Source organism: Delphinapterus leucas, chromosome 2 (assembly GCF_059928025.1).
Source record: "Delphinapterus leucas isolate spDelLeu-1000000601 "Yukka" chromosome 2, BTC_Dleu_Yukka2, whole genome shotgun sequence".
NCBI lineage: Eukaryota > Metazoa > Chordata > Mammalia > Artiodactyla > Monodontidae > Delphinapterus > Delphinapterus leucas.
The window spans coordinates 66,406,048-66,432,388 of NC_143130.1; the positions used below are offsets into that span (position 1 = coordinate 66,406,048).

A 26,341-nucleotide genomic window follows, 5' to 3' on the forward strand; every position below is an offset into this window, starting at 1 on the left:
AGGGATTGCGGCGGCCCTTTAGCTGGGATAACCTTGAGGCTGAGATAGCTGATCCCCGCACTGGAGCGACGCGCTGCGAGCTTTCGGACCTCCCAGTGGTAGCCGGGCATCGCGAACCGGACGACGTCGGAGGTGAGCTTGGGGAGCGATTGGGCCATCAGTCCCCACCGGGGCTTCGTCGCCCCTGCCAGTGCGGAATCCTAGCCCGCCTGCGCACTCAGTGTGGCGCAGGATCCGTGGCATCTTGGATTCACCCGGTTGGGGTCTGAAGAGACGAGAAAGGGTGCTCGCGCCTAGGGCCTCCTCTTCAGAGCCCCCAGCTCCTGCTTCTTCCGAAGGCAGATGGGTCAGCCAGCCCCATTTCTGTCCCAGCCCCTAACCTTCCCCCACCCCCAGTCTGGTCCCATCCTCCCCTCCCTTTATCTCCCTCTTCTGTCTGGTCCCATCCTCGTCTTCCTCCCCTTATTCTCTCCTAATCTGATCCTTTTCTCCCTCAGTCTCCCCCCCCCACCACGCTCGTCTCCTCCCCTTCACCCTTAATACTCGCTTCTCGTCTTCATCCTGTCCGTGTCCCCCTCATTCTGATGCTTTCTTTGTAACCTCTCCTTGAAACTCCTTCTTTAGCTCCGCTCCCCCGTCCTTCCTCCATTCGGATTCTGTCCCCTCCTCGTACCTACGCCCATTCATGCCCTGGCTCCCGCCCCTCCCCCTCCTCTCTAGTCACGTTCGCTCCACCGCATCCCTCTTCTTTGCAGCCTTCTTCTCGCCACCCGCGTCCTCGCCCCTCCCCCTCTGTTCTGGTCACGTCCGCCTGCTCTCCCGCCCCCCCGCCCCTCGGTCTCCCATCTCAGTCCTGTCCCCTTTTCCATCAGAGTTCCCCAGTCTCGGGCTCTCCTGCAGCCCAGGGCCCGCGTCTCGGCGTCACCGCCCGAAGTGCAGTGGCCTGCGGATGGGCGGGCTGGCTCGCGTGCGGCGGGGAGATGCAGCGACGGCCCGGGGCGCAGCTACAGGGTTACGTAACTCTTGGTCTTCTCCGCTGCCGAGGAAGAAAGGGTGGCTGCCCTGTGGTGGCGCGTTCCTGTTTTGTGCCGCCTTGAATACGATGGGGCGGCCGCGGGGCTGCTCTTGCTCCTAGGAGGTTACTGGGCTCCATCCCGCCAAGGCGGGGCTGCACGTAGCGGCCCGGCACCCGCCCTGCAGAGCCCCGCCCTGCGGGATCGCGGACCACTGACCTTCGGGCCCGTTACCGACCAAGCACCATCTCTGGCCCGACAAGCCTCCGCATGCTGCTCAGAGGCCTCCTTGCGTTCGAGCCACTCACCTGGCTCCCCGCCTCTGCTTCATGTTACTTAACAGATGCGGCTGATTGTAGAGCGCAGAGGCCACGGGTTGGGGTGGGAGCAGGTTATGGGGAGAGTAGAAATACGTCAAGAGCTTGGTGCCACGTGCCTGCATTCACTCAATAAAAACGCGTGTGTAAAGAGCTGTTTTGGGGAGCGGCGTGGACACCAGGATGGCTAAAATGGTTCTAGCCCACGGAACTCACCGTCTAATTAGGGAAAGAACATGAAAGTTATCAGTGGTAAGTGCTGTGAGGAAAGTACGCACTTCCTGCTGGGGGTTGAGGGGAGGAGGCCTCACACTGGGTTTGAAGAAGCAGGAAAGCACCTTCCAGTCTGAAGGTTATTTAAAGACCCAGTAATGGAAAGGCATCCCTTGGCTTCTTATCTGTGTCCTTGAAGCCCAGGAGACTGATCCTCCTCTGCACAAATCGGCCTGATAGTTGAGGTCCGGGCATGATTGACAGAGGCATTGGGAAGTTGGAAACAGGCTTTTTCTAGGTCAGGTTTAACTCATTAACATACTGACATGAGTAACGGTGGGAGTTCAGCCTCTGGATCTCAGTTTCCCATGTGTAACTTGTAACATTTTTCCTCTTGATTGTTGAAAGGATTGGTTGATATATACACACCTACATGGATATATGTTGAATACTCAGTGCAGTGTCTAATCTCAGGTGAGATGCCTCCAAATGTATTCTTTTGGTCACTGAGCGCAATTACTTAAATCGTAATTGAGTGCAAGGGCTCCTCTTCTGTCTGCCATCCCCAAACCACCTACTCATAGTTAATCTTTGGGAATCAGGCTCTCTAAATAGCAGACATCTCCTGGAAACCAGTCCCCTCCAGGGTCCTGGTACAGTGTTTACAGAGTAACTAATAATGTTACTCTTCAACTCTCCACTTGCTACAGGGGCTCTTTGGTCCTCTAGACACAGGAAGGCAGGAGGGGGGATAATTTGCAGACTTTGGTGTTTGGCTACAAGAGTAGAAACAAACTTGGAACCCCAAGACTGAAATCTTCACCTGTTCCATTCCCACCCACTCTTGGTAGGGTTCTGCGATTTGCTCAGCCGGCTGGTTAAGTGTGAGGTTAGGATTAGAGGCAAAGGACAGTAGCTCCTTGTTGGCCGTAATGAGGGTGTGGCCACTCCCTGGGGTAGAGAGGAGAGCCTAGGTCAGGACTCTGCAGCATTGTTAGCAAATAATTTGCCCTCAGGTTGCCTGAGGATGCTGTTGGGAATGCAGTGGGCTGTTCTGAGGGGAAGAATATGTAACCCATCACCAGGTCTATGTGTGTAGGTGGGGGAGGCTTTGAGGAAGATGACTCAACCTTTGAATTTATCTGCTTTTAAGAGAACTCTCTTCATTGGGTGAGTGGGGAAACTGCATCGTGGTCTTTGCCGGCTTAAAAAGTCCCCTCTCCCCTTTCAGTGAGTCAAATAATGAAGCATGCATTTCCCCCAGTTAAAAGTGTCTCAACTAAGTGACACATGGTTGGTGGAGGTCCCCAGGCTCTCTGTACTGCGCTTAGGTGCAGCATGGCAGAGCCTCATGCCCAGGTGATAACAGTCTGCACACCTCTATTTCTGAGCCTTGTGCAGTGGGCATGGCAACCATTTTGGGAATACGGGTTGTAGTGGACATGAATAATGATGACTTAAAGAATGTCCTTGAACTCATTTCTGAGTTACTGGACTTGAGCCTAAGTATATGGACATTAGTCTTCTGTCTAGGGCAGCTGCTCTCGCTTTAAGCACTGCATTAGAAGTAAATAATTTTAGTGTTGAATTCACAGTTTAGCCAAGAGCATTATTGGGTCTTTAAGAATTGCAGCCCCAGTGATTTGGCAAGTTTGGTAGCTGTTACTCCAGACAGAGCTAGCACCTTACGGGAGGTGCTTCTGTGCTTTGAGTATTGTGACATTAATGTGGGGTCACAGGAAAAGCCATTTTATTTCTTAAAGCTGTTTATTAATGTTGAGGCAGTGGAAGAAATAAGGAAATGGTTGAGAGCAGGAAGGTAGAAAAAAAATGCAACTCTTGATTACAAACTTGCACTACAGGGTTTTTTATTTTTCTTCAGCTTTCATGAAGGCACGCCAGGGTGTGTTATTTTGGATAAGAGCTAAGACTGAGGTGAAGGTAGGGGGAAATGACTCATTTGACATTATCTTTATTTCTGAGTCATTCAAACTATCCAGTCAAACCCCAGTTAACTGGTACACCGCAAGACTGAGTTGTCCATGGGAGCAGAGTTGTCTTGCAACCCTGTTGAGGATCTTGTGAAATATGTGATTTACTTCGTGAACGGTCTTACAGGACCTTGAGTCGTCACTTTAAGCATCAATTCTGATACAGATAGGAATAGGACAAAATGAAGACCATTCTTTTTTTTCTTCTTTAACCACAAGCCAGCCTTAGACTAGATAAACGAATAGGCTGATTATTTGGGGCTTTGTTAAAGAAGCTGTTTTGGGAAGGTGAGCCAGCCTGGGTGGTCAGGCAGCCTCTGCTCTACCTTTTGGCCTCCTGCTATTACTGCTCAGCTTAGGAGGGGAGGTTGGCAGGGCCACCAAGTGGTGCAGCCCCGCCCTTGCAGCCGTTTTTCCTTCATTGGTTTGTGCTGGTCTGCACGTAGGAGGGAGAGCCAGCCTGCAGTACTTCTGGTGGCCTCTGCGACTCACCTCTCCCAGTTCTTTCTATAGGCAAAACTCCTGGGGAACTGTAAGCCTCTCTTTCCTGACGCCAGCAAGCTGTGTTTGGAGGTCAGATAAGGGCTTTAGTGGGGGAGATGCCAAGACGAGATATGATAGGGCAGAGGTTGCTGGTTATAGCATTTCAGAGTATGGACCAGCTCAGCTGATGCAGTTTAAAAAAAAAAAACATTCTCTGAAAGGAGTCCCAGCCCTTCCAAACATTTAATCAACCAACAGATAACATTTATTTAACTTTAGACAACTGGTATCTGTCCTATCTCAGGTGATGAGTGCAAAATAATTAGTCAGCTGAGTCAGTCATGGTATATGAGACAAAGTTGTACACATTTTGGAGGAGTGCTGGAGTTTTGATCTAGTTGAGGCAGGGAAATGAAGACTTGGTAAACAAAACTATCCTGATGCCTGATATCTCTTTTGTTATTACATTAGAGAGCAGATTAACACATGTCACCCATCAGATGGGCAAACATTTTAAGAGTCTGACAGTATCAAGTGTTGACAAATGTGTGGGAAGGCAAGAAATCCCTTTACTGGTTGGTTGTAAGTGGATATAACCACTTTGGAGAGCAATTCAGCACTATTTAGTAAAATAGAAAATAAACATACCCTGTGGCCCAGGAATTGATCTCTGGTTATAGAAGCTCACACCTGCACAAGGAGACATGTACTAGGAGAGTTGTTATAAGTATTGATTAATGAGGAAAAATTGGGTTTAATGGGGAAATGACCAGCCAGTAAGGGAATACATAAATGGTCTAGTTATGCACTGGACTAGTATAGCAGTTCAAATGAATTAACTAGATCTGTGTACCAACTAGATAGATCTTAAATGTGCTGGAAAAGCAAGTTGTTTGATGATGCCTTACAGTATATTACTTAGGGTACTTTAGAAGACAGCAATATCATAGGGTTCTGTATAGATACAGACACCCTTAAATGAACTAGAAGGATACAAAATTCATGACACTGGTTGGGTATCAAAGTTCATGATGGGATGTGGAAGGGTTGGAGGGACCTGGGAATGGAGGAAAAATGACCTGTATATAATGATAAATTTTTGTTTTAAGTCTAAAGAAAATCTGGATTTATTTTTTTAACTTTTGGCTGCACTTCACAGCTTGTTTGGCTGCACTTCACAGCTTGTTTGGCTGCACTGCACAGCTTGCGGGGTCTTAGTTCCCAACTAGGGATTGAACCCAGGCCCTCGGCAGTGAAAGTGCAGAGTGTTAACCACTGGACTGCCAGGGAATTCCCTGGATAAATATTAATGGTCAGTTCTGGGTGGTAAAAATACAGATGTTAATATTTCTTTCTTTAGTTCAAAACAAAATAAAATAGGAAACCTATGATGGTTACTGCAGGAAGACCAGGTATACTAACTAGGTCAGTGCTCTGGGAGAGCTGGCACTGCCCTTCCTCCTTTCACTCCCCCCTTCTTCTCCCTGCAGCTGTGATACAGGGCAGCTCTTCCCTTAAATGCTGAGCCAGTGCCTCCCTTTGCTGAGGCCATCACCCATCCTGGTGTTGTACCTGGCTTGCAAAGGCCCTAAATCTGTGTCCCAGGTTCCTTGCTGCTTCCAGAGTGTAAATATCATGCCCTGAAGCATTGCCTCATAATTTTAAGCCTAGTAAGGAACACAACGCAGCAAAAGGTTCATCTAAACTTCCTCCTTCAGACTGAACCAGTTCTATTCTCCGAGCATCTGCGATCAAATCCTCGGCATCTGAGATGGTAGAGGTTTCTCTGTCGGGACTTCCTGCCCTGGAGTTGAGTGGTCCTTTTGCGGGGTAGGCTCATTTAATATCAGCTTTTGTGCCCTATTGCACACTCGGATTTGAAATAGGACCTTGGGCTTCTGCTTATAATGTTTGTCACTTAGTTCTAGCCCTGAATAAAAGAGAAGGGAATTTTACTTGAACCTACAGGTGGGTTCATTTTGTTTTGTGTAACCTGGTGACATCAGACTTTGCTTTCTGTTATGGGGCCTTCTGAGGGTAGAATGGACTTAATATAACTTCCATCTCTTAGCTAAAAACTGCTTGTCCTCGCCCCACTCCATATGCACATACACTGTTGTCATTACTCTAACTGTATATGAGGATGAACAGCCATTCACTTCAGACCTTATTAGGTTCTGTGGCTGGCCCAGCACCCATTTTGATCTTCTTGCTACCATAGTCAGATTAGGGCCAGTCTTGGGAATTACATTTTTCTGCTCCATCATCTAGGAACAGAGCTCCTAGAGAGCAGGCTGGCCTGAATGCCTTGTCCAACACGTTGTGATGCAAACTTTCTAACGGATGTTGGTGTTCTGAAGATTTGGGAATCAGACCTTCATGCTGGCTTGTAGACTTAAGAGGTGTAGGTAGCAAATGGATGTCAGAGCGAGAAACACAATCATAGTTACCAGGTGCCATCATTATTGAGTTAGTCTGTATGGTGAGATTGGCATCAGAGCAAAAATTGGTGCAGGGAGCCCTGGCTGGTTAAATAAAGATTTTATGCAGATGTGGGCTCATAGGCCAGGCTGGTGTACTAGGGCAGAATGATGTGGGCTTTTGTGAAAGCTAGAATTGGTGGAGTGAAGCATGATTCTTTCCCAGGACAACCTGCCAACAGTACTGACACTAAGTGGTGCTGGGTATTTTTTCTTCTATGATTTTCACCCTCAGGTTTCTGAAGAGTGACCAAAGAATTGTGTCTGGCATAAACAAAACTATAGCTTTAAAGAGCCAGGAGCCACTTGAGAAAGGCAAGGTGGGAGTAGGGGCCCCTGGGGCTGAGCTGTGACTGTGCCTGGTCCGTCCTTTCGGCCCACACACAATAAGGCCTCTGATGTTGTCTCGTTTCTCACAGAGGAGAAGTGGCTCTGAGGAAGGTCCTACAGCAGGAGCTCAGGCTCAAGAATAAGGCTCCCATACCTGGGCACAGCATTTGCTGCCATCAGTGGCTATGCTGGGCTCCCACGGCTGGCTGGAGATTGCCTCTGCATGTCTGTGCCTCCTGCAGAGGAGGGTGCTGTAGCGAGTCAGACTGGCATGAGCTGGCCGCGTCTGCTGGCAGGCACCGTGCAGACAGCCAGCCGGAGGGAGGGCAGCTCTTCCCAGAGGCCCGCCCTGAGAAACCACCGCTGAGGCTGCTGTCCAGGGGCTGGGGGAGTCCAGAGTGTGTTTTAGGTAGGATGGGCAGCTTGTGCTCCGGAGAAGAGGCTCATTGGGCAGGAGAGCCCTGACCCTCCCTGCAAGGGAGGCTCCGGGGCAGAGCCTGAGGGGATAGAAAACTAGTTGGTGACCTGGGCATGAGACATGAAGTCCCTAGTTTGGTAGAGGGCTTTAAGGACGTGGTGAGATCTTGTAGGAATATGGACTTGCTGACAAGCCAGCTCTTTTGGATTGCTGGTGTGCAAATGCACTCAAACAAAATTTCACTTGTTATTTTTGTACCTAGTAACCTGGGTAAGCAAAAGATCAGAGCTTGCAGACCTCAGATTTTTTTTTTTTAATATTTATTTATTTATGGTTGTGTTGGATCTTCGTTTCTGTGCGAGGGCTTTCTCCAGTTGCGGCAAGCGGGGGCCACTCTTCATCGCGGTGCGCGGGCCTCTCACTATTGCGGCCTCTCTTGTTGCGGAGCACAGGCTCCAGACGCGCAGGCTCAGTAGTTGTGGCTCACGGGCCTAGTTGCTCCGTGGCACGTGGGATCCTCCCAGACCAGGCTTGAACCTTTGTCCCCTGAATTGGCAGGCAGATTCTCAACCACTGCGCCACCAGGGAAGCCCTCAGATTTAATTTGAGATGGTGAAATAGGGTTAGTGTTTGAGCCCAGTATAGTTGTATCTGCTAATAGCACCTCCTGTCCTTGAGGCAGCCCTTCTGTACCAGAATATCCTTGTCACAAAGATTTTGCTCTGATGCTTGAGGACAGACTAAACAGGAAAAGAATTTTGTTGGATTTGGGCATGTGACTAACAGGTTTTTTGGCACAGAGTAGTCCTATGGACCATATTAACCTTGTTTTTTTTTTTTTTGCACTTTGAGATTCTGAATAGATCAAGGTTGGCTGTTTTTTTTTTTTTTTTTTTTTTGGCTGTGCTGTGTGGCTTGCAGGATCTTAGTTCCCCAACCAGGGATTGAACCCAGGCCCAGCAGTGAAAGTGCCAAGTTGTAACCACTGGACCACCAGGGAATTCCCAAGGTTGACCTTCTTAGGTCAGTGAAACTATCCTGCAGTGCATTTGTGATCTAGGGCCTAAGATGCATTATCCCACCTCTACTGTGTTTAGAATATTCCTGAAGTGCCTAGAGCAGCAGTTGAATAATGGAACGGGGAGCTTCACATTTGTTTTAATTCCAACACTTTTACCAGGATGCTTTTAAATATATCATGTTCAGAAGAGGTACATTTGTAATTTTTCTTATTATGAAAGTGTTTAGTATCAGTAAATTTTTTAGTAAGGAGAAGAAAGAAATTTGCAATTTGCTGTAATCCTACCACCCAGATAACATGTTGATAATATTTTGTTAGATATCCTTCCAGTCCTGTTATGTATGTTTAATTTATTGCCCCTTCCTGCCCCCACCCCACAAAGAAAAGGGAGAGGGACCAGGTTCTTGTATAGAATAGTGAAATGTTAGTAAACCAAGGTTTAAAGAGACTTTAAAGGAAGGCAATCTTTGGGATGTTAGGGGAGGGGATAAAGCATCGCAAAGGAGCCATTAAGAACTGTCTTACCTGCGAATTTTCTGTTACCAGTTTCTTGGTATTTTCTTGGGTGGCTTCTGTGTTTTCATTTATAACATAGCTGAATCTCTAGGAACAGCTACTACCTACTACTACCTGGATACCTGGTTCTTAAGGTAATTTCTCCATTACCCCAAAGAGCTTTAGGTGCACTCAGCTATTACCTTAATCCTTGTACAGTTCTGCAGGGCAAGCCTTTCTCAGCTCCGAGCAGTCTTTGCAGGTGGGACCAAGGAGCCACCCTGAGCCAAAAAAAGAGCATTATGTCACTGGAAGCCCAAGCCCAGAGAACACGATAATCAGTGGCCCCAGCCGGATCTTTGCAAGGAGACCCTAATGTCTCAGGTCTAGAGAAGATCCAACTGATGATTTTTTTTTTTTTCCTTTCGTTATGCGGGCCTCTCACTGTTGTGGCCTCTCCCGTTGTGGAGCACAGGCTCTGGACGCGCAGGCTCAGTGGCCATGGCTCACAGGCCTAGCCGCTCCGCGGCATGTGGGATCTTCCCAGACCAGGGCACGAACTTGTGTCCCCTGCATCGGCAGGCGGACTCTCAACCACTGCGCCACCAGGGAAGCCCCAACTGATGATTTTTAAGAAGAGTCGGGTTAGTCACTTCAACCCACTCATTGAGATCACAGTACAGTCCTCGCACTGGATGACTCCCTTTGCCTGGAGGCCACAGCAAGGCCTGTGTGTTCCAGTTGCCTTGGTGTGCCACCAGGCACCATCTCTTCAATAATGTTCCCTTAACAGCCAGACTCACCTAAGCCCAGGTGCTCTGGAGCTATATACACCCTACTTCAACCGTGAGTGCAGGTAAAGGGACCCTGGCTGTCCAGGCCGTGCTGTCAGGAATTCAAAAATTCCTCGGATTTTGTGGGGAAAGGGACATAGGTATAACTTTGATTTTGACAAAGAGGCATTAAGATACTCTGAAACATCATTCAGTAAACAACTGGAATACCCCCAAGTACTTGGTGCTAAGGGATACAAAACCAAATAGGTCACGGAGGAGAGGATGTTTTCATTTTGGTACCTGGTATGTTGTAGGGAGCTAGGAAACACATACTGAAAGGAACAGTATATATGCCATGTGGAATAGTTAGCTGGTATCTTATTTTCTTGTTTTTAAATATTTAGTTTCTGTAGCTGGGGACTTGTAGCCATCAGTTTTCAATAGCTTACAGGAAATTCACTCACAACTGGTCGCAAAGCTTCTTGGGCTTTTCTGGACTTCTTGAGGGTGGCAGAGATGGGTTTAGATGCATGCTTTGTTCGAGCCACGCAGAGAGGCCACAGAGTCGGGGATGGAGGAGGAGACAGAGTAAGGGTTACATGTATGGGGTGCCTTGATTTGGAGCCCTGAGATTTAGGAGGCGGTGGGACAGGGCGAAAGAAGGGCTTGTTCCTGAGCCTGGGCTGAAGCACTTAGGCGAAGGATTTGAGAAGGAATAACCCTTGGTCTGAAAACTTGAGGAAAGGAATGGCATTCTGATGAGGCATGTCAGGCTTCTGGCTCACATCCTTCCCTGATGGTTCTTGAGACACTGCTTGGAAGCTTCTCAAGTCTCTGTCTGTAATCAGCTAACTAACCGGCTGAGTGAGTTTAGTTGTAAAGTCAGTAATGAAGAAAAGCAAAGGTCAGGGGCAGTTGTGCCTCTGGTCAGGATTGTGACCTGGGCTGATTAATTACCTGGAACAGACGGTCTTTGTCACTGCGGGTGGTGTACTTGTCAGTCTTAGAAGGGGAGTTGGGTGGTGCATTAGAAGATCAGCTGGGGGAAGGGTTTGACAAGCGTTAATTTCTTCATAGTGCAACTCTCCTGTTAATGTAATTGTAATAATTTTAGAGCCAGACTGATACCATTATGGTTATCCTTGGTTTGATGCAAATTGCTTTGCACGTCCTAAAGTCCTTCTGACCAAAAGTACCATATGTAATTTTTAGGTACAGATTCCTGGGATGAAAGATTTTGCATTCAGGGTTCTGGTTGAACTTTGCTTCCTGTCCAGGGACTGGTTTTTATTGCTTGTCAATGGTCTGGGACCTACTCTCCAGCCTAGGATGAATTGAGTAATGGACTTACGTGGTCCTGTGGGTTAGAACTAGGAGGACTGCCTGGATAGTGGTTGTCTCTATGACCAGGAAAGTCACTTTGGGTTTGGGTGGGGATTGTTAAGAGGCAGTGTGGGTGCTCCTCCCCATAGCAGATGTTTGTAGCTTTGAGACAGCTTTTCATATAAAGATCTAGATTCACCAAGGTACTAAACTAGGGGTGAGTTTTTATATCCCTGGAAGATTGGTTGCAACTTCCTTTTGAGGAAGCTCCTGCAGTGCATGTAAAATGATGTTATTTTTATAGGATTAGCAGGGAAGTTGTTGAGGTAGATATTAGCCCAGTGTAAGGCAGGCGTGCTTACAGTGGATGCCTGGGCCGTGCACGTGTTGGGTACGTGGTTTTAACTTGTTCTTTGAGGTCTTTTCCACTTGCTCACAATAACGTGAGCCCGTGGCCTGACTTGAGGAGCACCCACACAGCCAGAGCGTGGTGGGGCTTCTTGTGGCTTCTGAACAAAGTGTGCTTGTTGAGTTAATGTGTAAGCAGGAAACAGCTTCCTGTGCCAAGCTGTATATTATAGCCGCCTCAGGCTTCTCAAACTGATTACTCTCTCTTCAGCTCCCCTGGACCCAAGACCTCAGAAGCCATGTCGAAGCCCCATAGTGATGCCGGGACTGCCTTCATTCAGACCCAGCAGCTGCACGCGGCCATGGCTGACACATTCCTGGAGCACATGTGCCGCCTGGACATTGACTCGCCGCCCATCACGGCCCGGAACACGGGCATCATCTGCACCATTGGTGAGTGGGGGTGCCCCCTGCCCCTGAAACATGGGCTTCCTGGGACAGTGGCCTTTCCTCTCCTGAAAAGACTAAGTAAATGTGGCAGACCTGGGTACTGAGCAAGATGCTACAGAGATTCTTATGAGAACTGGTCAGAGGAGTTTGCAATAAAGAATTCTTATGCATTCTGCATTCTGCTGAAGGTAAAATTTAGAGGGTATCTTCCTTAGCAGAGCATCTCAGAGACCTAGGGAAGGATCTTTTTGACATGCTCTGTACAACCAGAATTCTGTAGTTGGACATCTGTCTGGGTTTCAGGGAGAGCATAGAGGGCTGGCCAAGACTTGCCTAGGCTTTCCTAATTAGATGGAGCCTGTAGAATTTGAAGGAAATGGGAGATGTCCTTCTAAATCAAGAAAGTAGGCTAGCACAGTAATAGTCGTGTGTATGTTTTTTAAAGAATTTTGAGTTATTTGGGGGAAAAATTATCAAGAGTTCTTTAAATTGAAGCAAACTTAAAGTGTTATTCCTCCTTTGGATAATTAACACTTAATGACTTTAAAACTTTTTTTTTTTTTTTTTAAACTAGGCCCAGCTTCCCGATCAGTGGAGATGCTGAAGGAGATGATTAAGTCTGGAATGAACGTGGCTCGTTTGAACTTTTCTCATGGAACTCATGAGGTGTGCCTCGGCTGGGTAGTTTGGCCACTGGGGCAGCTTGTAGGAAACGGGGTGGGGATGTCGTGTTCATTTAGCCAGGGTGGACTGGGCAAGAAAGTGTGGGTTTTACAGCCAATGGGAAGATTGTCTTCACCAGCCCATCCCTACTTCCTTTTCCCCGTCTCCTGCCATCTCAAGTGGCCAGGTCTCCTCAAGCAAAGAAGACCTACTTTGTAATTGGCCCTGGTTCTCCCCAACACCTGTGCTCCATTAGCCCTCACCAAGGAAAGTGTGCAAGGGTTCTCCTGCAAACTCCTCTAACCCATGGAGCTTGACACTCCTGCCCCAGGGTTTCTGTAACAGCTCATAACTGCAGTGACAAACCAGTAAGTTACCCTGCAGGTTATTCTGGCCTAGTTTAGACCCAAGATAAACTGGGCAGGTCCAGGAGAAGGGTTTCCATTATTGCAAGTGAAGACTGGGTCTAATGCACTAACACTATCTGGCATATAATACCTACCTAATCAGCATTGTGTTCGCAGCCTGTCCCTTCCCGGGGGTTTTGGTACATTAAAGTAAAATAAAGTCAGCATACTTCCCCAACAGTCTGGTAGGAGTGTCTCAGTGCTGGGGCTGTTGATGAGCTGGCCTGACTCGTTGGACCTTACCCAGGGACTAGGTGGCAGCTACTGGGAAGTGCTCCATTCGTGCTTCTGTTCCCAAGATCAGAACAAACTCATTTTGAGGTGTGTGGGACCTGCCTGAGGGACAGTGCCTAACCTTCAGGTTCAACCACAGGCCATGGGATTTCATCCTGGTATTAACAGAGGAGGAATGGGTGAGGCAAACTTTCCCTCCTCTTGACCTCTGTATTTCCTGTCCAGGATAAAGAAAATGCTACCCTGTAAGGTCAGGAGGTGAGGGGTTGCCCTCTGGCATTTGGAAGTTGGTGTTCAGTTTCAGCTAAAAATAAAGCCTCAGGAAGTGCAGTCTAAGAGGTGAATCCCTCCTTTCTGGAAACATGAGAATCTTCATTGTAGGTTTTCTAACCCATGTTCCATAAACAGTTTATGGCCTGGCAGGTATCCGGCCTCCGAATATCATGAGGGCCTGACGGAGTTTAGATGAACTGTGCTCAGCAGGCCCCCTGGGCAGGCTAAGACATCCATGGATGGCATTCTGTAATTCTCCAAAGGCACGGTGTCCTCGGCAGGAGTCGCTAGGCATTCCTGCAAGTGTTAGCTTAGTCCGAAGAGAGAGCTAAAGACATCACTGAACGTCAGCTCACAACTGATCCCTACTGCTGGCCTGTGCCAGGGTCTCCTGTGTGCAGGGGGAGTAGCAGAAATAGATTTTAAGAAGTTGACCTTTAACTAGGCTTTATGGCCTCTTCCATCCAGTAAAATAATACCACACAGCTCTGAAATGGCAAGGGCGAGTGGTATCTGCCCCTGCGGGAGCAGGGCTAACTCAGAAATTTTGTTTTTTTTTTAAACTACAAGAGGCATTTGGAGATTATCTGTGCTTTAACTCGTCTTCCCAGATTAGAGTTGGGATTAAAAAACAAAACAAAACACCCAAGTCCCTCTTGTGGGTTTAATTTGAGCTTTTTGACCAGGATAAAACTGTGTGGTCTCTGGGATCAGGGTTTTGGAAACTGATCTGAAATTGTTCTAATGTTAATTATATAATGTAACAGTCTTAGTTTGATGAGTGGCTGGGACATGCTTTACCAGCTCTTGACAATTTTAAATACTCTTCTAAGCAGAGCATTGGAATTGCTTTTTCTCCCTCACTCTGACAGAGGGACATCCACATCCACACGTCTGCATCTGATCTTTTGGTTTTGTTGTTGTTGCATCTGATCTTTTGACAGCTTTGCCACAGTGTCTCTAGCCCCCACTTTTGGCAGTTCTCTTGGGCAAGATGTGTTCTTACTGAATGTGTGGTTCTATAATGCCATGTCGGCCAGAAATGCTGCCTTTTTTTTTTTTTTTTGCGGTACGCGGGCCTCTCACTGTTGTGGCCTCTCCCGTTGCGGAGCACAGGCTTAGCGGCCATGGCTCATGGGCCCAGCCACTCCGCGGCATGTGGGATCTTCCCGGACCGGGGCACGAACCCGTGTGCCCTGAATCGGCAGGCGGACTCTCAACCACTGCGCCACCAGGGAAGCCCGAAATACTGCCTTTTAAGCAACATACACTTAGAACCTTCCACAAGGACAGCGTTGATGGATGAAACGAGTTACCCGTCCCTTCCCACCTCCTCTTGTCAGGTGCTGCTCTCCTGGACAGAGGTGATTGAAGGACGAGGCCCACAAAGTGCTGAGTTGGGAGCCTCTGTTACTAGCAATGCCATATTGATAGCACGAAGAACTTTTGACGTCTTGGCTCTGAGTCCCTTTTTAGTCAAACAGGAATGGCAAATGGAAAAAGAGAAAGGGCTTCAGAGGCGAGATTGAAGCCAGGATTTGTTGCAAGTGAGAAATGGCAAAGGTCAGTTAGTTCAGAGAAAGGCATATTCCCACCTCTCCCTGTTCCACTTTCCGTTTCTAATCAGACTGCAGGAAGTGGTTGTCAGAACCAGGCCTGCATGACCTTAGCAGTGAGTTATTTAGCTTGGGCCACCGTTAGCTTAAGTAAACAACTGAGTTTGAATTGCAGTTGTAATCAGTAGAGGAAAAGCTCAACATTACCAAATCTATCAGTCTGACATTGATGGCCAGATCAGTATTATCCAGATACAAGTCCTAGGTTTTTTACCCCAGTCGTCTGCTTTATTTGCTGAGGGTATTTGATGAATCCTAGAGGGGGAGAAAGGAGACAAGCCTCTTTTATGTTGACATGTCTTGCCACCAAAACGTAAATATTCCGAAGTTCCTAAGATTTGCCCTTAGAGTGGGTAAGGGCTGTGGTACAAGTGGGTAGAGGCCAAGGAGGTTGACATAAGCCGGTAGAGGATGCTCGGGGAGTGGGCAGCGTGAGGGTATACGCTGGAGGCAGAGGTCTAGAACACCCACAGCTCTTTCCTGAGTGATCAGCTTCAGTGCCGGTCCTAGATCTTAGTGTGTGGGAGGACGCTTATCATCACCCCTCCTTTCCCCCAGTACCACAGAGAGACCATCAAGAACGTGCGTGAAGCCACGGAAAGCTTTGCTTCTGACCCCATTCTCTACCGGCCAGTGGCTGTGGCCCTGGACACTAAAGGACCTGAGATCCGAACCGGGCTCATCAAGGGCGTGAGTATCCTGGGGAGAAGCTGGAGGAAGGCGCAGGGGACCCCAGAGACATCCTCAGCAGTCTGTCCCGGCCAGAAGCCACGTTTCTCAGAGTTTAGGTCTATAAATGAGAGTTTTATCCGTCACTGTAAGAGGTCTTGATTTCATCTACTTCGCTAAGAAACAATACGAGAAAGGAACCTCTTTTACACTCCAAACCTACTTCCAAGTCTCTCTAACTTGGGGGAGTAATTTCTTTGTCCCTTTTCCCCATCATTAAATAGTATAACTAAAACATTCTAGGTTTCTCTTGGGTTATTTCCTTGAAATATACTAAGTTAGACAGTCTGATTATTTCTTTCCAAAGGAAAAGGCTTTATTGTTATTTGCAGCTGAGATTTCCTCCTTGTTCCCTAGAGGAAAGGGCTTGTCTTCTCCCGCTAGGAGGGCCCGGCTTCTTTGGACTTGTGGTTTACTGTCTTGTCTGTAGAGCGGCACCGCCGAGGTGGAGCTGAAGAAGGGAGCTACACTCAAGATCACCCTGGATAACGCCTACATGGAAAAGTGTGACGAGAACACTCTGTGGCTGGACTACAAGAACATCTGCAAGGTGGTGGATGTGGGCAGCAAGATCTACGTGGATGACGGCCTTATTTCTCTGCAGGTGAAGCAGAAAGGTACGTACGCGGGAGTTAGGGTCTAATTGTCTAAAACCAGCTCCCGTCTCTTAAGTTTCTCTGGCAGAAGATAGCTTATTTGGCTGGCAGCGAGATTGGGTCTCTGTATTCTCAGAAATTCCTTTTATAATAAACTCCTAGCCTCAAAAACAGATTTCACTCCAACTTAATTGAACTCTTGGGGAGGAGATGAGAAGGTTTCTTTTTTTCTTTCTTTTTTTTTTGGCTTTGTGGTGCAGCTTGTGGGATCTTAGTTCCCCAACCAGGGATCGAACCTGGGCTGTCTGTCGTGAAAGCGTGGAGTCCTAACCACTGGACTGCCAGAGAATTCCCGAGATTTCTTTTTTACTTATCCTCACTACTGTAGGCTTTCTGCTTCCCTCCTGCATCCCCTCAGTAGGATACATAGAGGACTCCAGTGTGCCTGGGAATGAGAGCTAACATTTAAGTGCCAGGCACTATTCTGAGCATCTTACATGATAGTTTGTTTGAATTTTAAAACCATCTTAGGAGTAGATATTATTATCCCTATTTACCTGAGGCACAGAGCGGTTAATTGACTTGCCCACGGTTACACAGTTAGTGGAGTTGGGATGTGAACCCTGGCGGTGTGGCTCCAGCACCCACCATGTGCTATTTCCCAGTTCTCTGTACTGGGGAGAGCCTGCTTCCTGGTGAGGACGCTTTTGCCCCTGTGGCTCTGCCTCTCGTATTTACTCCATTTCACACAGGTCCTGACTTCCTGGTGACGGAGGTGGAGAACGGTGGCTCCTTGGGCAGCAAGAAGGGTGTGAACCTACCCGGGGCTGCTGTGGACCTGCCTGCCGTCTCAGAAAAGGACATCCAGGATCTGAAGTTTGGGGTAGAGCAGGATGTGGATATGGTGTTCGCGTCTTTCATCCGCAAGGCGTCTGATGTCCATGCAGTCAGGAAGGTCCTGGGAGAGAAAGGAAAGAATATCAAGATAATCAGCAAAATCGAGAATCACGAGGGAGTTCGGAGGTAAGTGCACCCGACTGTCCCTGCCCCCTTCAGCCCCAGCCCAGCTCTGAAGAGTGCGATATATCCTGTGAATCAGAATATCCTACGAGGGGGAGTGGAAGGCATTGGTATTTCAAGGAAAAAAAAGCTTCCCAGGTGATTGGGGTGCCAGCATCTTGACGTTGTTCCATGAGCCCAGGGACCAGCATTGGAGAGGACAGGGTCACTGCTCCTAGGCTCAGGAGCCATTGTGCTGTGCTCCTGACACTGCCTGTGTTTGCTGGAATTGGGGACCACCAAGGGGGAAGACAGCAGGCTCTCAGGAAGGGACTCCCTCCCTTGGGAGCCCTGTGGAAGCCTCAGGGCCTCGTGTTGACACTGAAGTGTGTGGCCTCCTTGTCTTGCCTTAGAAAGCAGCCGGCTTGGTGATCGGGCCAGCTCTGGCATGGTATCTGCTTCTGAGGGGAAAGCATGCCGTCCTCTTCCAGGGGCACATTGTCCCAGCGCAGGTCCACCACCTCCCTAGTGCTTACCAGGTAGGGCCATATGAGTAAGGCCAGCTGGGTGACATCTGTTCCTCTTTGTTTCCCTACTAGAACCCAGCGCTGCTGACACCCCACACCTACTTGTGGGGATTAGGTGTGTGCTTGGGAAGAGTGGGGGGAGCAGTCATCCTGTTGTGACCTTTCCATCCTTAGCTTTGTGTCGATGTCCTTTGTACCAGGAAATTTGGGGTCCTCCCTGTGCCATCCTGATAAGCCATGGGTGCTTGCTGACCTTGGCTCCAGGCCAGGCAAAGCCATATTCTCATGCTTTCAGCAAGTTGGAGGGGGCCCCCTGAAGGAGCAGCCCTCAAGTGTCCTTGGCTGGGAGAGGCCACGGACCTTTGTGTCAGGAGCAGTCAGCCGCCTTGGGTTCCCTTTCTGCCCTGGAAGTGCCAACTGGAATGAAGATGGTAGAGAGACACCTTAAGAGGGGCCTCATAAGATGCAGATGGAGAGGAAATGAGTCCATAGGACTTTGGAGGAGACCTCGTCCCCTCCCCTTTCCCCCAGTGATGTGTCCATACTGGTGCCAAAGAAGCCCAACAACCAGAACTGTTGGCCCCCTTTGGGGGACTGGAGTAGCTGAAACACCCCACCACCTCCATGCATCCATCATGATGTCGTGGGTGGTTGTCCTGGTGCAAGGACGGCTAAGTCAGAGAAATCCAGGAAAACTTCCTTTGCGTCACCTTACTTGTGGCCCCTGTTCCATATAACCTCTCTCTCTTTCCAACTTCCCTGTCAGGTTTGATGAGATCCTGGAAGCCAGTGATGGGATCATGGTGGCACGTGGTGATCTAGGCATTGAGATTCCTGCAGAGAAGGTCTTCCTTGCTCAGAAGATGGTGATTGGGCGGTGCAACCGAGCTGGGAAGCCTGTCATCTGTGCCACCCAGGTATGTGCCTCTTCCCGAGTTTGCATCCTTGCACAGGAAAGCTTTGGAGGCTACCCGGTCTCTTCGCATGGACCCTGCCCCATGTTACAGACAGACAGACAGACAGACACACACACACACACACACACACACACACACACACGTATCCTCTCCCCTACCCCACCACCCCTCCCCTGCCCCCATGCACCTACACGGAGCTGTACTCTGTGCACATACACACGATCCAGGGGGTCAGTTTGTGTCTGAAGACAGCCCAGGCCACGTCTCACGAATACCCCATCCCCTCCCAGATGCTGGAGAGCATGATCAAGAAGCCTCGCCCCACTCGGGCTGAGGGCAGTGACGTGGCCAATGCAGTCCTGGATGGAGCCGACTGCATCATGCTGTCTGGAGAGACGGCCAAAGGGGACTACCCGCTGGAAGCTGTGCGCATGCAACACCTGGTGAGTTCTCGGGGCCCGCCCATCGCCCTGGCTGGGGCTGGGATGGAGGTGAACTCTGGCACAGAGCGACACCTTTTAGGCTTTTGCGCCCACGATCTTTTATTATCCTCCAAGTTACAAGCAGAATGAGGAGGTGTGTGCTGGGGGCGTGGAGGTGTCTTGTTTTTTTTCTGTTCTGCCTTCCTGCCCACACCCGTCTCCTAGTTCCTTCTGTTCTGGAGGCGGCCACCTTCATCAGCCATAGCACAGTTCACTCCTGTCTGCAGGACTGTGAAGCCTTCCCTTGGCTCAAGTACTGGGATATCTGTACCTCTTCCTCTGGACAGCCTAGAGGACCTGAGTACCTCTGCCCTGTTCTGGGAAAGGCCAAGAGCTCCTGCTCGCAGCTGTCCTGTCTGGCTTCCATTTTGATTCCCCACCTGTCCCCAGCCAGGTGCCTCCCCGACGGGGGCCTCTGGGCCTGCACTGGAGGCTGTTGCCTGCACTGACTTGGCTGCAGGCTGGCCTTGCATGGTGCCTGCAGCAGCGCCTGCTTTGCTGAGCTGTTGCACTCGCCCTAGACTAAAAAGTGGGGTTTAAGTGATGGGTGACAGGCCCACAAATAGAAACAGGTGGAAGGCTGGCTGATCCCGCCTGGCCCTGGGGTGAGAGCATCTGGAGGAGCCCTGGAGGCCACTCCTCTTTCTCCTGTGGGAGCTAGCTCTTCAAGGGTCTCCCGCTCTGCCATGTCCCGCAGCCTGGCTGCTCCTGCTCTAGAGCTTACTGAAGAGTTAACACAGGATGGGTCATCAGGCCTGGGAAAACGAGTGTTGCAAATGAACTTTCACAACAGCCCTAGGTCGCTGTTGATAATGTATAGCTCAGTGAACTTGCCTCCTACCCTGAAACAGTGTTTCTTTAACCTTCCTATTCGCTTTCCAGCCAACAAAGGACCCCAAGCCCTTTGTGTGACACCCCCTCCCCTGCATTCCCGCAAATTTAAAACAATCCCCCAAAAAGAACGTCTGGACTAGATAATCGTCCTTTCCTCCTTCATTTTCTATGTGATTATTAGGCTTAGATGACTTCCAGAGAAGACATGAGGGTTATATTAAATACTTTTTCAGGCATGAAACAAGACATCTTGACTACAGATGTTTTCTGGTCTGTCCTTGGCACCCTGGGTGGATTTGCCCGTAATGAAATTGGTAGAGACCAATCCCTGTCCCTGGCACAGCTGTGTTTCCTGGCTGATATGCCACCCTCTGTGTGTGACATGATTGCTGTCACAGATGCTCATGCACTATGGGCTCATGGTCATTCTCACAACTGCCCCAGTGGTGAGTGCTTCCTCTCTCCTGGGGGACAGTGGACCTTGAACCTCTCCCCTCTAGAGTGGCTGCCATTGTGTTTATGGGTCTCCACACATCATCCCTTCTCTATAACTGCCTTGCTTAGTTGTGTGGCCCCATTGCCTCCGAGGTGCGAGAGTGACCTTGACCTGATTTATGGAACCATGAAACCACGTAGACTGTAGGGACTTTCATGTCTGTACCAAATTTAACCTCTAAAGGCCTTATTTATGAAATGAATTAGATGGGATATGTTTAATTATAGCCTTAGCGTTAAATTTCACTACTATTATTAAATGTCTGTTAAGTCCTTGTGTAGATTGACGTAATCTCCATAACCTCAGTGAGATAGATGTCACCCCATTTTATAGATGAGGGTACATGGTAATACAGCTTGAGTTTGGACCCAGATCTGCTGACTCTGAAGCCAATGTTCTCTCTTGCAACATGGTACTTGGTCTAGCAGGAGATCAAGACAGGTATCCATGTGGGGCCTGTGCTGGGGTCACAGTCTAAGAACCAGACTCTGGGCTCTGAACCCACGTCTGTTTTTCCATACCCCAATCTTTCCTTTGAACAGACAGACACCTTAGAACTGCAAGACTGGGATTGCATGGCACTGCTCAGGAGATAAGTTATGGGGTCTGGGCCAGTTGGTACAGGCCTCTCCTGTCCATGTCACCAGTTAACACTGGCCAACAGCTTCCCCTCTTACCTGTCCACTGCTTTCTCCTTTATCTCACTGATGCAGTTGATGTCCCTTAACTAAGGGCTAGGCAGTACCAGGTATGGTTCTTCCTGTTCATGTTTCCTGTCCTTTTGGGCTGCATGCATTCCATTCTTGCAGGAAGAAAACCGTTAACCTAGCAAATTCTGCCACTCATCTTCTTATCCTGTCAAATTAATGAGGTGGTATTACTGATTCTTCCCTCACCCATCATTCTCTAAGATGCTGGTAATTGCATTATAACCCTCTAAAGCTTAAATTTTCTTCCTAATTCTTGGTGTTATCTGAGCCAGGTGGTCTGTAAATAACTCAGTGGCTTTCTCATGGGTGTTTTAATCATTTGATTTAATTAAATGTCTTGTTAAACTTACCTGCGTGTTTTCACAGGCACCTTTCTCTTCACATGGCTACTCCTCTTGACCGCAAAGCTCGCCAATTTTCCACCTGCCTGCTTAGAACGCGGTCAAGCCGCGTGACGTTGGCTTTGTCTGACCTCAGTTTTCCAGCACTGCTCAGTGTGCTTGCACGGCATGCCATTGGACAGGCTGGTAGCATCCCTGTGTCCGAAGCCAAGCAAGCACTCCATGTGTGCACGGAGGCCAGGCATGAAGCCTGGTAGTAACCACCAGACAGCCATGTGAGGAGGGAGGCCTGTTCCTTCCTGTGAGCTGTGTTCATGAGGCAGCGTGGTCAAGTCCTGCCAGGGAGCTGTGTAGGCCCGGGAGCCCCGGGGGCCCAGCCTCTGCATGTTTCCATGCCCAGGCACTAGAGCCTGCCACCATATTATCTCCCTCCACCTCCACTGCCAATCAAAAAGTCCTTCCAAGATCAATAGATCCTTCCAGAACGGAAGAATCAATTTCCCCTCGGTTGGAGGGGAAGCAGTAGCAGTTGATGTTTGAAATCCTCCACACATCCCTAAGCGGGCTTTCATCACCCTGCCTCTTCGCATCTGCCTGAAGGACAGACTTAGCCAATTAACCTAAGGTACCTTCCCCTCTTCCTTGCCTCCCCTCCCCCTAAACCTTACAGATAGCTCGTGAGGCTGAGGCAGCCATGTTCCACCTCAAGCTGTTTGAAGAACTTGCGCGAGCCTCAAGTCGCTCCACAGACCTCATGGAAGCCATGGCCATGGGCAGCGTGGAGGCTTCTTATAAGTGTTTAGCGGCAGCTTTGATAGTTCTGACGGAGTCTGGCAGGTAGGGCCCTGAGGGCAGGTAACTTCCAGCCGTTCTAGAAGACAGCCAGGGCCCAGCCCTGCACCTGGGGCCCGCACTCAGGACCTCTCCTCTCACCTGCAGGAAGCTAGCCAGGGAGTCAGGGCAGGCCAGGACCGCAGGGTCCTTCAGCTCGGCAGGCACAGCGACGTCACAGGCGCCTGGTGAAGGGCTGGTTCCTGCGAGTCTTGATCTCGCTTAGCTCAGAACCTCCAGCGATTGGGCTCTTCTTGGCCTCTGCACCCAGGGACATGCTCCTCACCAGCTGTCTGTGCGACTCTTCCCCTCCCTCTCCCGTGTGACACGGCTCTGACAAAGCTCTGTCCCCCTCTCGTCCCTCTGGACCGATGTTGCCCCTCCCTAGATTGCCCGTGAGGCAGAGGCTGCCATCTACCATTTGCAATTATTTGAGGAACTCCGCCGCCTGTCGCCCATTACCAGTGACCCCACCGAAGCCGCCGCCGTGGGTGCCGTGGAGGCGTCCTTCAAGTGCTGCAGTGGGGCCATAATCGTCCTCACCAAGTCTGGCAGGTAGGAGGTGGCAGCGGCTCCCTGGGAACGCCCAGCTCAGCAGCACCTTTCCTTGGGGGTCCTGGGAGCAGTGCACTAAACAGTGCTCAGATGGCACCAAGCCAAGGTAAGACCCCCTTAGCCTGTGCCCGGGACCCTGCAGGGACGGAGCTCCCCTGGCCCCGTGGCCAGGCTCTGGGAGCGAGCAGAACCCCTGCCCTGGGCCTGAAGGACAGGATCCCGGGCAGCACTCATAGGCGTGTCAGACCATTTGGGTCCAAAGCAAGTTTATACCCTCACGATGAACTAGAGACTTAATTACATAGACAGACAGACTGATGACAAATGGTTGATATTTAAAAGCTGTTTTTCTCAAAAAGTAAAGGATAACCAGTTTTGCTTATTCTAGTTGCTATGTGCTCTTTAAAAAGTTCAGTGTGGAAAATTAGTGCTGTTTGCTGACTTGCTATTTGGTTGGTGCACCCGTCCCATCGGCCTTTGAGTCCCAAAGGCAAGTGGGTGCTGCCCAGGAAAGGTCACCGTGTTGTGTTGCTGGCACTTGGGCCGTGCATCCAGGCTGAGGCCTCTGCTCGGCCTCAGGCTCGGGGTCCCTTCCAGATCACTAGGCTGTCGTGCTTCCCTCCCTGGGTCTGGGGTGTGCTCCTCCTCCACAGGGCAGCTAGGGTTTCCTGGAGGAGGCGGGTGGAGAGGAGCAGACAGGCAGCCCCACGCACCAAGGAGCAGCAGGTGGGACTGCCTTTAGGACCAGGACACACGATGTGTGCAGATTCCCTCAGCAGAGGGCTCAGGATGAAAAGCTCCCACCATTTGGGTTGACCTTTGTGAAAAAGTCCAGCCTTTGCTCCTTGGCTATTTTTAACTCCAGGCTTCTGGGATTTCACTCTCAGCGAGTCCTGACTTTAGCGCTTGCTGCCCTCTGAAAGCCTTGTATGGAGGCCAGGCCTTAACGCAGGGCGCCCTCTGCTGTGACATGGCTCAAGTTTCCCTGACACCTGTTGAGCAGTCCTCACAGCTTGCCTTCCAGGCCCCAGTTCCCCCTGCAGGCCCCTCCACCTCCCAAGGCACATCTGCAGCCACACGTGTACAGTGTCAGTGCTGAAGGAAGCACCTGGCGCTGGGGCTGTACAGGGGTCCCCTCCCCTCCAGAGGCCTTCACAGGCAGAGCCTCCCCCACTGACACTCCTATCCCCTGGTCTTGCCTCCTGGGTAGCCACCTGTATTTCTAAGCCTCACTTAGATACTCAGGTTTGACTGTGGGGCTCTACAGTCCAGTTGCTGGGACTGTTTCAGGGACCCGGGGGGTCACGTGGAGTCAGGAGAGGGCACAGCAATAGGGAAGACTTGCGTTGTAGATTCCAAGGGGGACTGGTGGGCTCTGCTCCTGTTTTCTTGCAAATGTCAAGAGTCAGGTGCTATTCCCATGTTGCTTGGCTTGTAGCTGCTGCCAAGTACGGGCCGTGTGGGGTAAGTGGGGGGAACTGACCTTGCTGGGTCGGCATGACCCTGGGGCCCTGGCCTGTTGGGAGCGGGGTAGGGCAGATAGGTAGCATAGCTATGAAGAAGAATTATGTGCTGTGGAAGATACAGGGTGATGAGCCGCCCCAGTCTTGGCAGCAGATGTTGAAATGGCCAGAGAGCCTCAGGCTGGCATAGGGAGTTGGATTAGAGGGTGAGTTGTTGCTGAAGGCCCTGAGGAGCTTCCTGGGACACTGTTTAACAGTCTTGTCTGCCCATCCCCCATCTCAGGTCTGCACATCAGGTGTCCAGATATCGCCCCCGGGCCCCCATCATTGCTGTGACCCGGAATCACCAGACAGCTCGCCAGGCCCACCTGTACCGCGGCATCTTCCCTGTGGTGTGTAAGGACCCAGTGCAGGAGGCCTGGGCTGAGGACGTGGACCTCCGGGTGAACTTGGCCATGAATGTTGGTGCGTGGCTGGGAGCAAGGGCTAGAGGTGGAGGGGTGGAGAAGGTGTCTGAGCACTGGTCTCTCTGAGACCCTATAGAAAGGGGAACATGTTGGCCTTTGGGTGCAAGAGCCCTAGCTGTCCTCACTGGGAATGTTCTCTGAATCCTTCATCCCATTCCCTGGAGTCCTGGGCTGAGCCCAGGAGGGAAGAGGGGCCTTTGAGTTGTGGGGCTGAGCACCCCGGGTTCTCTCCTCACTCTCTTCCAGTCTAGGATCCAAAGCAAAGGATCCTCGATAATCGGGGTTGTCCATTCTTTGGCATCTGCTCATCATTGAGGTTTTTCATAAAATTAGCCAGAGCTCCTACACTTGGGGCCAGCACATGTACAAGTTATGTATTCATATGGTCTTTGTCCCAGTATAAGAGTAGGATATCATGTGATGAGAGGAAGCAGCTAGCTGTGACCTTGGGCTGGGCTCTGCACCCTCTAGAGTAGAAAATGAATGATGTCCAAAGATCCCTGCCAACTCTGCCATCTGAGCCATACGGATATATCAAGGCTTCCCTCATCCCCTTTGCCTGGGCTGTGAGGCTAGCGCCACCTTGTGGTGTAAGGGAGTAAAGGCCCGTCAGCCCTGCTTAGCTTCCTCCGACTGTGGGGCAGTCTCCCAGGTGCATACCTTCTTCGCTTGATTCTTCACTCACCAGCCCCTCTTCTCTTCCTCCAGGCAAGGCCCGAGGCTTCTTCAAGACGGGAGATGTCGTCATTGTGCTGACCGGGTGGCGCCCTGGTTCTGGCTTCACCAACACCATGCGTGTAGTTCCTGTGCCGTGATGGGCCCCGGAGCCCCTCCTCCAGCCCCTGTCCCATCCCCCTTCCCCAACCCATCCATTAGGCCAGCAATGCTTGTAGTGCTCACTTGGGGCTGTGGTGTGGCACTGGTGGGCTGGGACGCCAGGGAAGAAGATTAATGCCTCTGTGAAACACGGCTGTTTTTAAGACCCTGCTTGGGTGGGGTAGTTCAGAGCTGGGCCACCCATCATGTGGCCCCATCCGAGCAAGGGACAAAGGAGGGGTGCAGGCAGGACTGGAGGCCCCAGAGCTTCACATAGAGGGCAACAGCTCCTGCTTCTCTTCCTTTGTGTACTCGATTCAGTTCCTGTAGAAAATGGATACCCAGAGAACTCCCAGCCCTGGCGTGGGATCAGGAGATAGTCGGCTAAGAGTAGGGGCCTTAGGGAATAGGGCAGAGGTTCCAGTTTAAGCAGACTCTGGCCCTGGCCCTTACTTGGTTCTCCAGCCCCCTCAGCCTCCCTCACTCCCACCTTGTGCACTGTGCACTTCCATTCCTTCACTCCACTCGACTGTTGCTGCAGACAAACACTCCACCCTCCACCTTCCATTTCCCTCACTACTGCAGCCGCCTCCAGGCCTGTTGCTATAGAGCCTACCTGTATGTCAATAAACAACAGCTGAAGCACCTGTTTCCTCTTTTCTGATGGGGGGGGCCGGTGGTTGAACCCTGCCCTCCGAGTAGGGTGAAAATGGCAAGAGCCCTGTGG

At 50.3% G+C, this 26,341-nt stretch overlaps 1 protein-coding gene across 2 annotated transcripts; it reads left to right on the forward strand.

The window, feature by feature from the left end:
* Positions 1-26,259, forward strand: PKM (pyruvate kinase M1/2). 2 transcript variants are annotated; one of them, XM_022579934.2, is made up of 11 exons: positions 1-132; positions 11,480-11,661; positions 12,233-12,324; positions 15,410-15,541; positions 16,011-16,197; positions 16,929-17,199; positions 18,469-18,619; positions 18,910-19,062; positions 22,702-22,868; positions 24,615-24,796; positions 25,507-26,259. In XM_022579934.2, the coding sequence occupies exons 2-11, from the start codon at positions 11,508-11,510 to the stop codon at positions 25,611-25,613; spliced, it is 1,596 nt and encodes a 531-aa protein (XP_022435642.1). In that variant the 5' UTR covers positions 1-132; positions 11,480-11,507; the 3' UTR covers positions 25,614-26,259. The 2 variants fall into 2 exon arrangements, with proteins under 2 accessions (XP_022435642.1, XP_022435643.1); XM_022579935.3 differs by lacking the exons at positions 1-132; positions 22,702-22,868 and adding an exon at positions 22,153-22,319.
* The last annotated feature ends 82 nt before the right edge of the window (positions 26,260-26,341 follow it).

Excerpts from the sequence above, each read along its gene's own strand:
- PKM (XM_022579934.2), top strand. The coding sequence starts at position 11,508 with ATGTCGAAGCCCCATAGTGATGCCGGGACTGCCTTCATTCAGACCCAG. Across the intron at positions 15,542-16,010 it reads GAACCGGGCTCATCAAGGGC|AGCGGCACCGCCGAGGTGGA; the intron begins GTGAGTATCCTG and ends TCTTGTCTGTAG. Across the intron at positions 16,198-16,928 it reads TCTGCAGGTGAAGCAGAAAG|GTCCTGACTTCCTGGTGACG; the intron begins GTACGTACGCGG and ends CATTTCACACAG.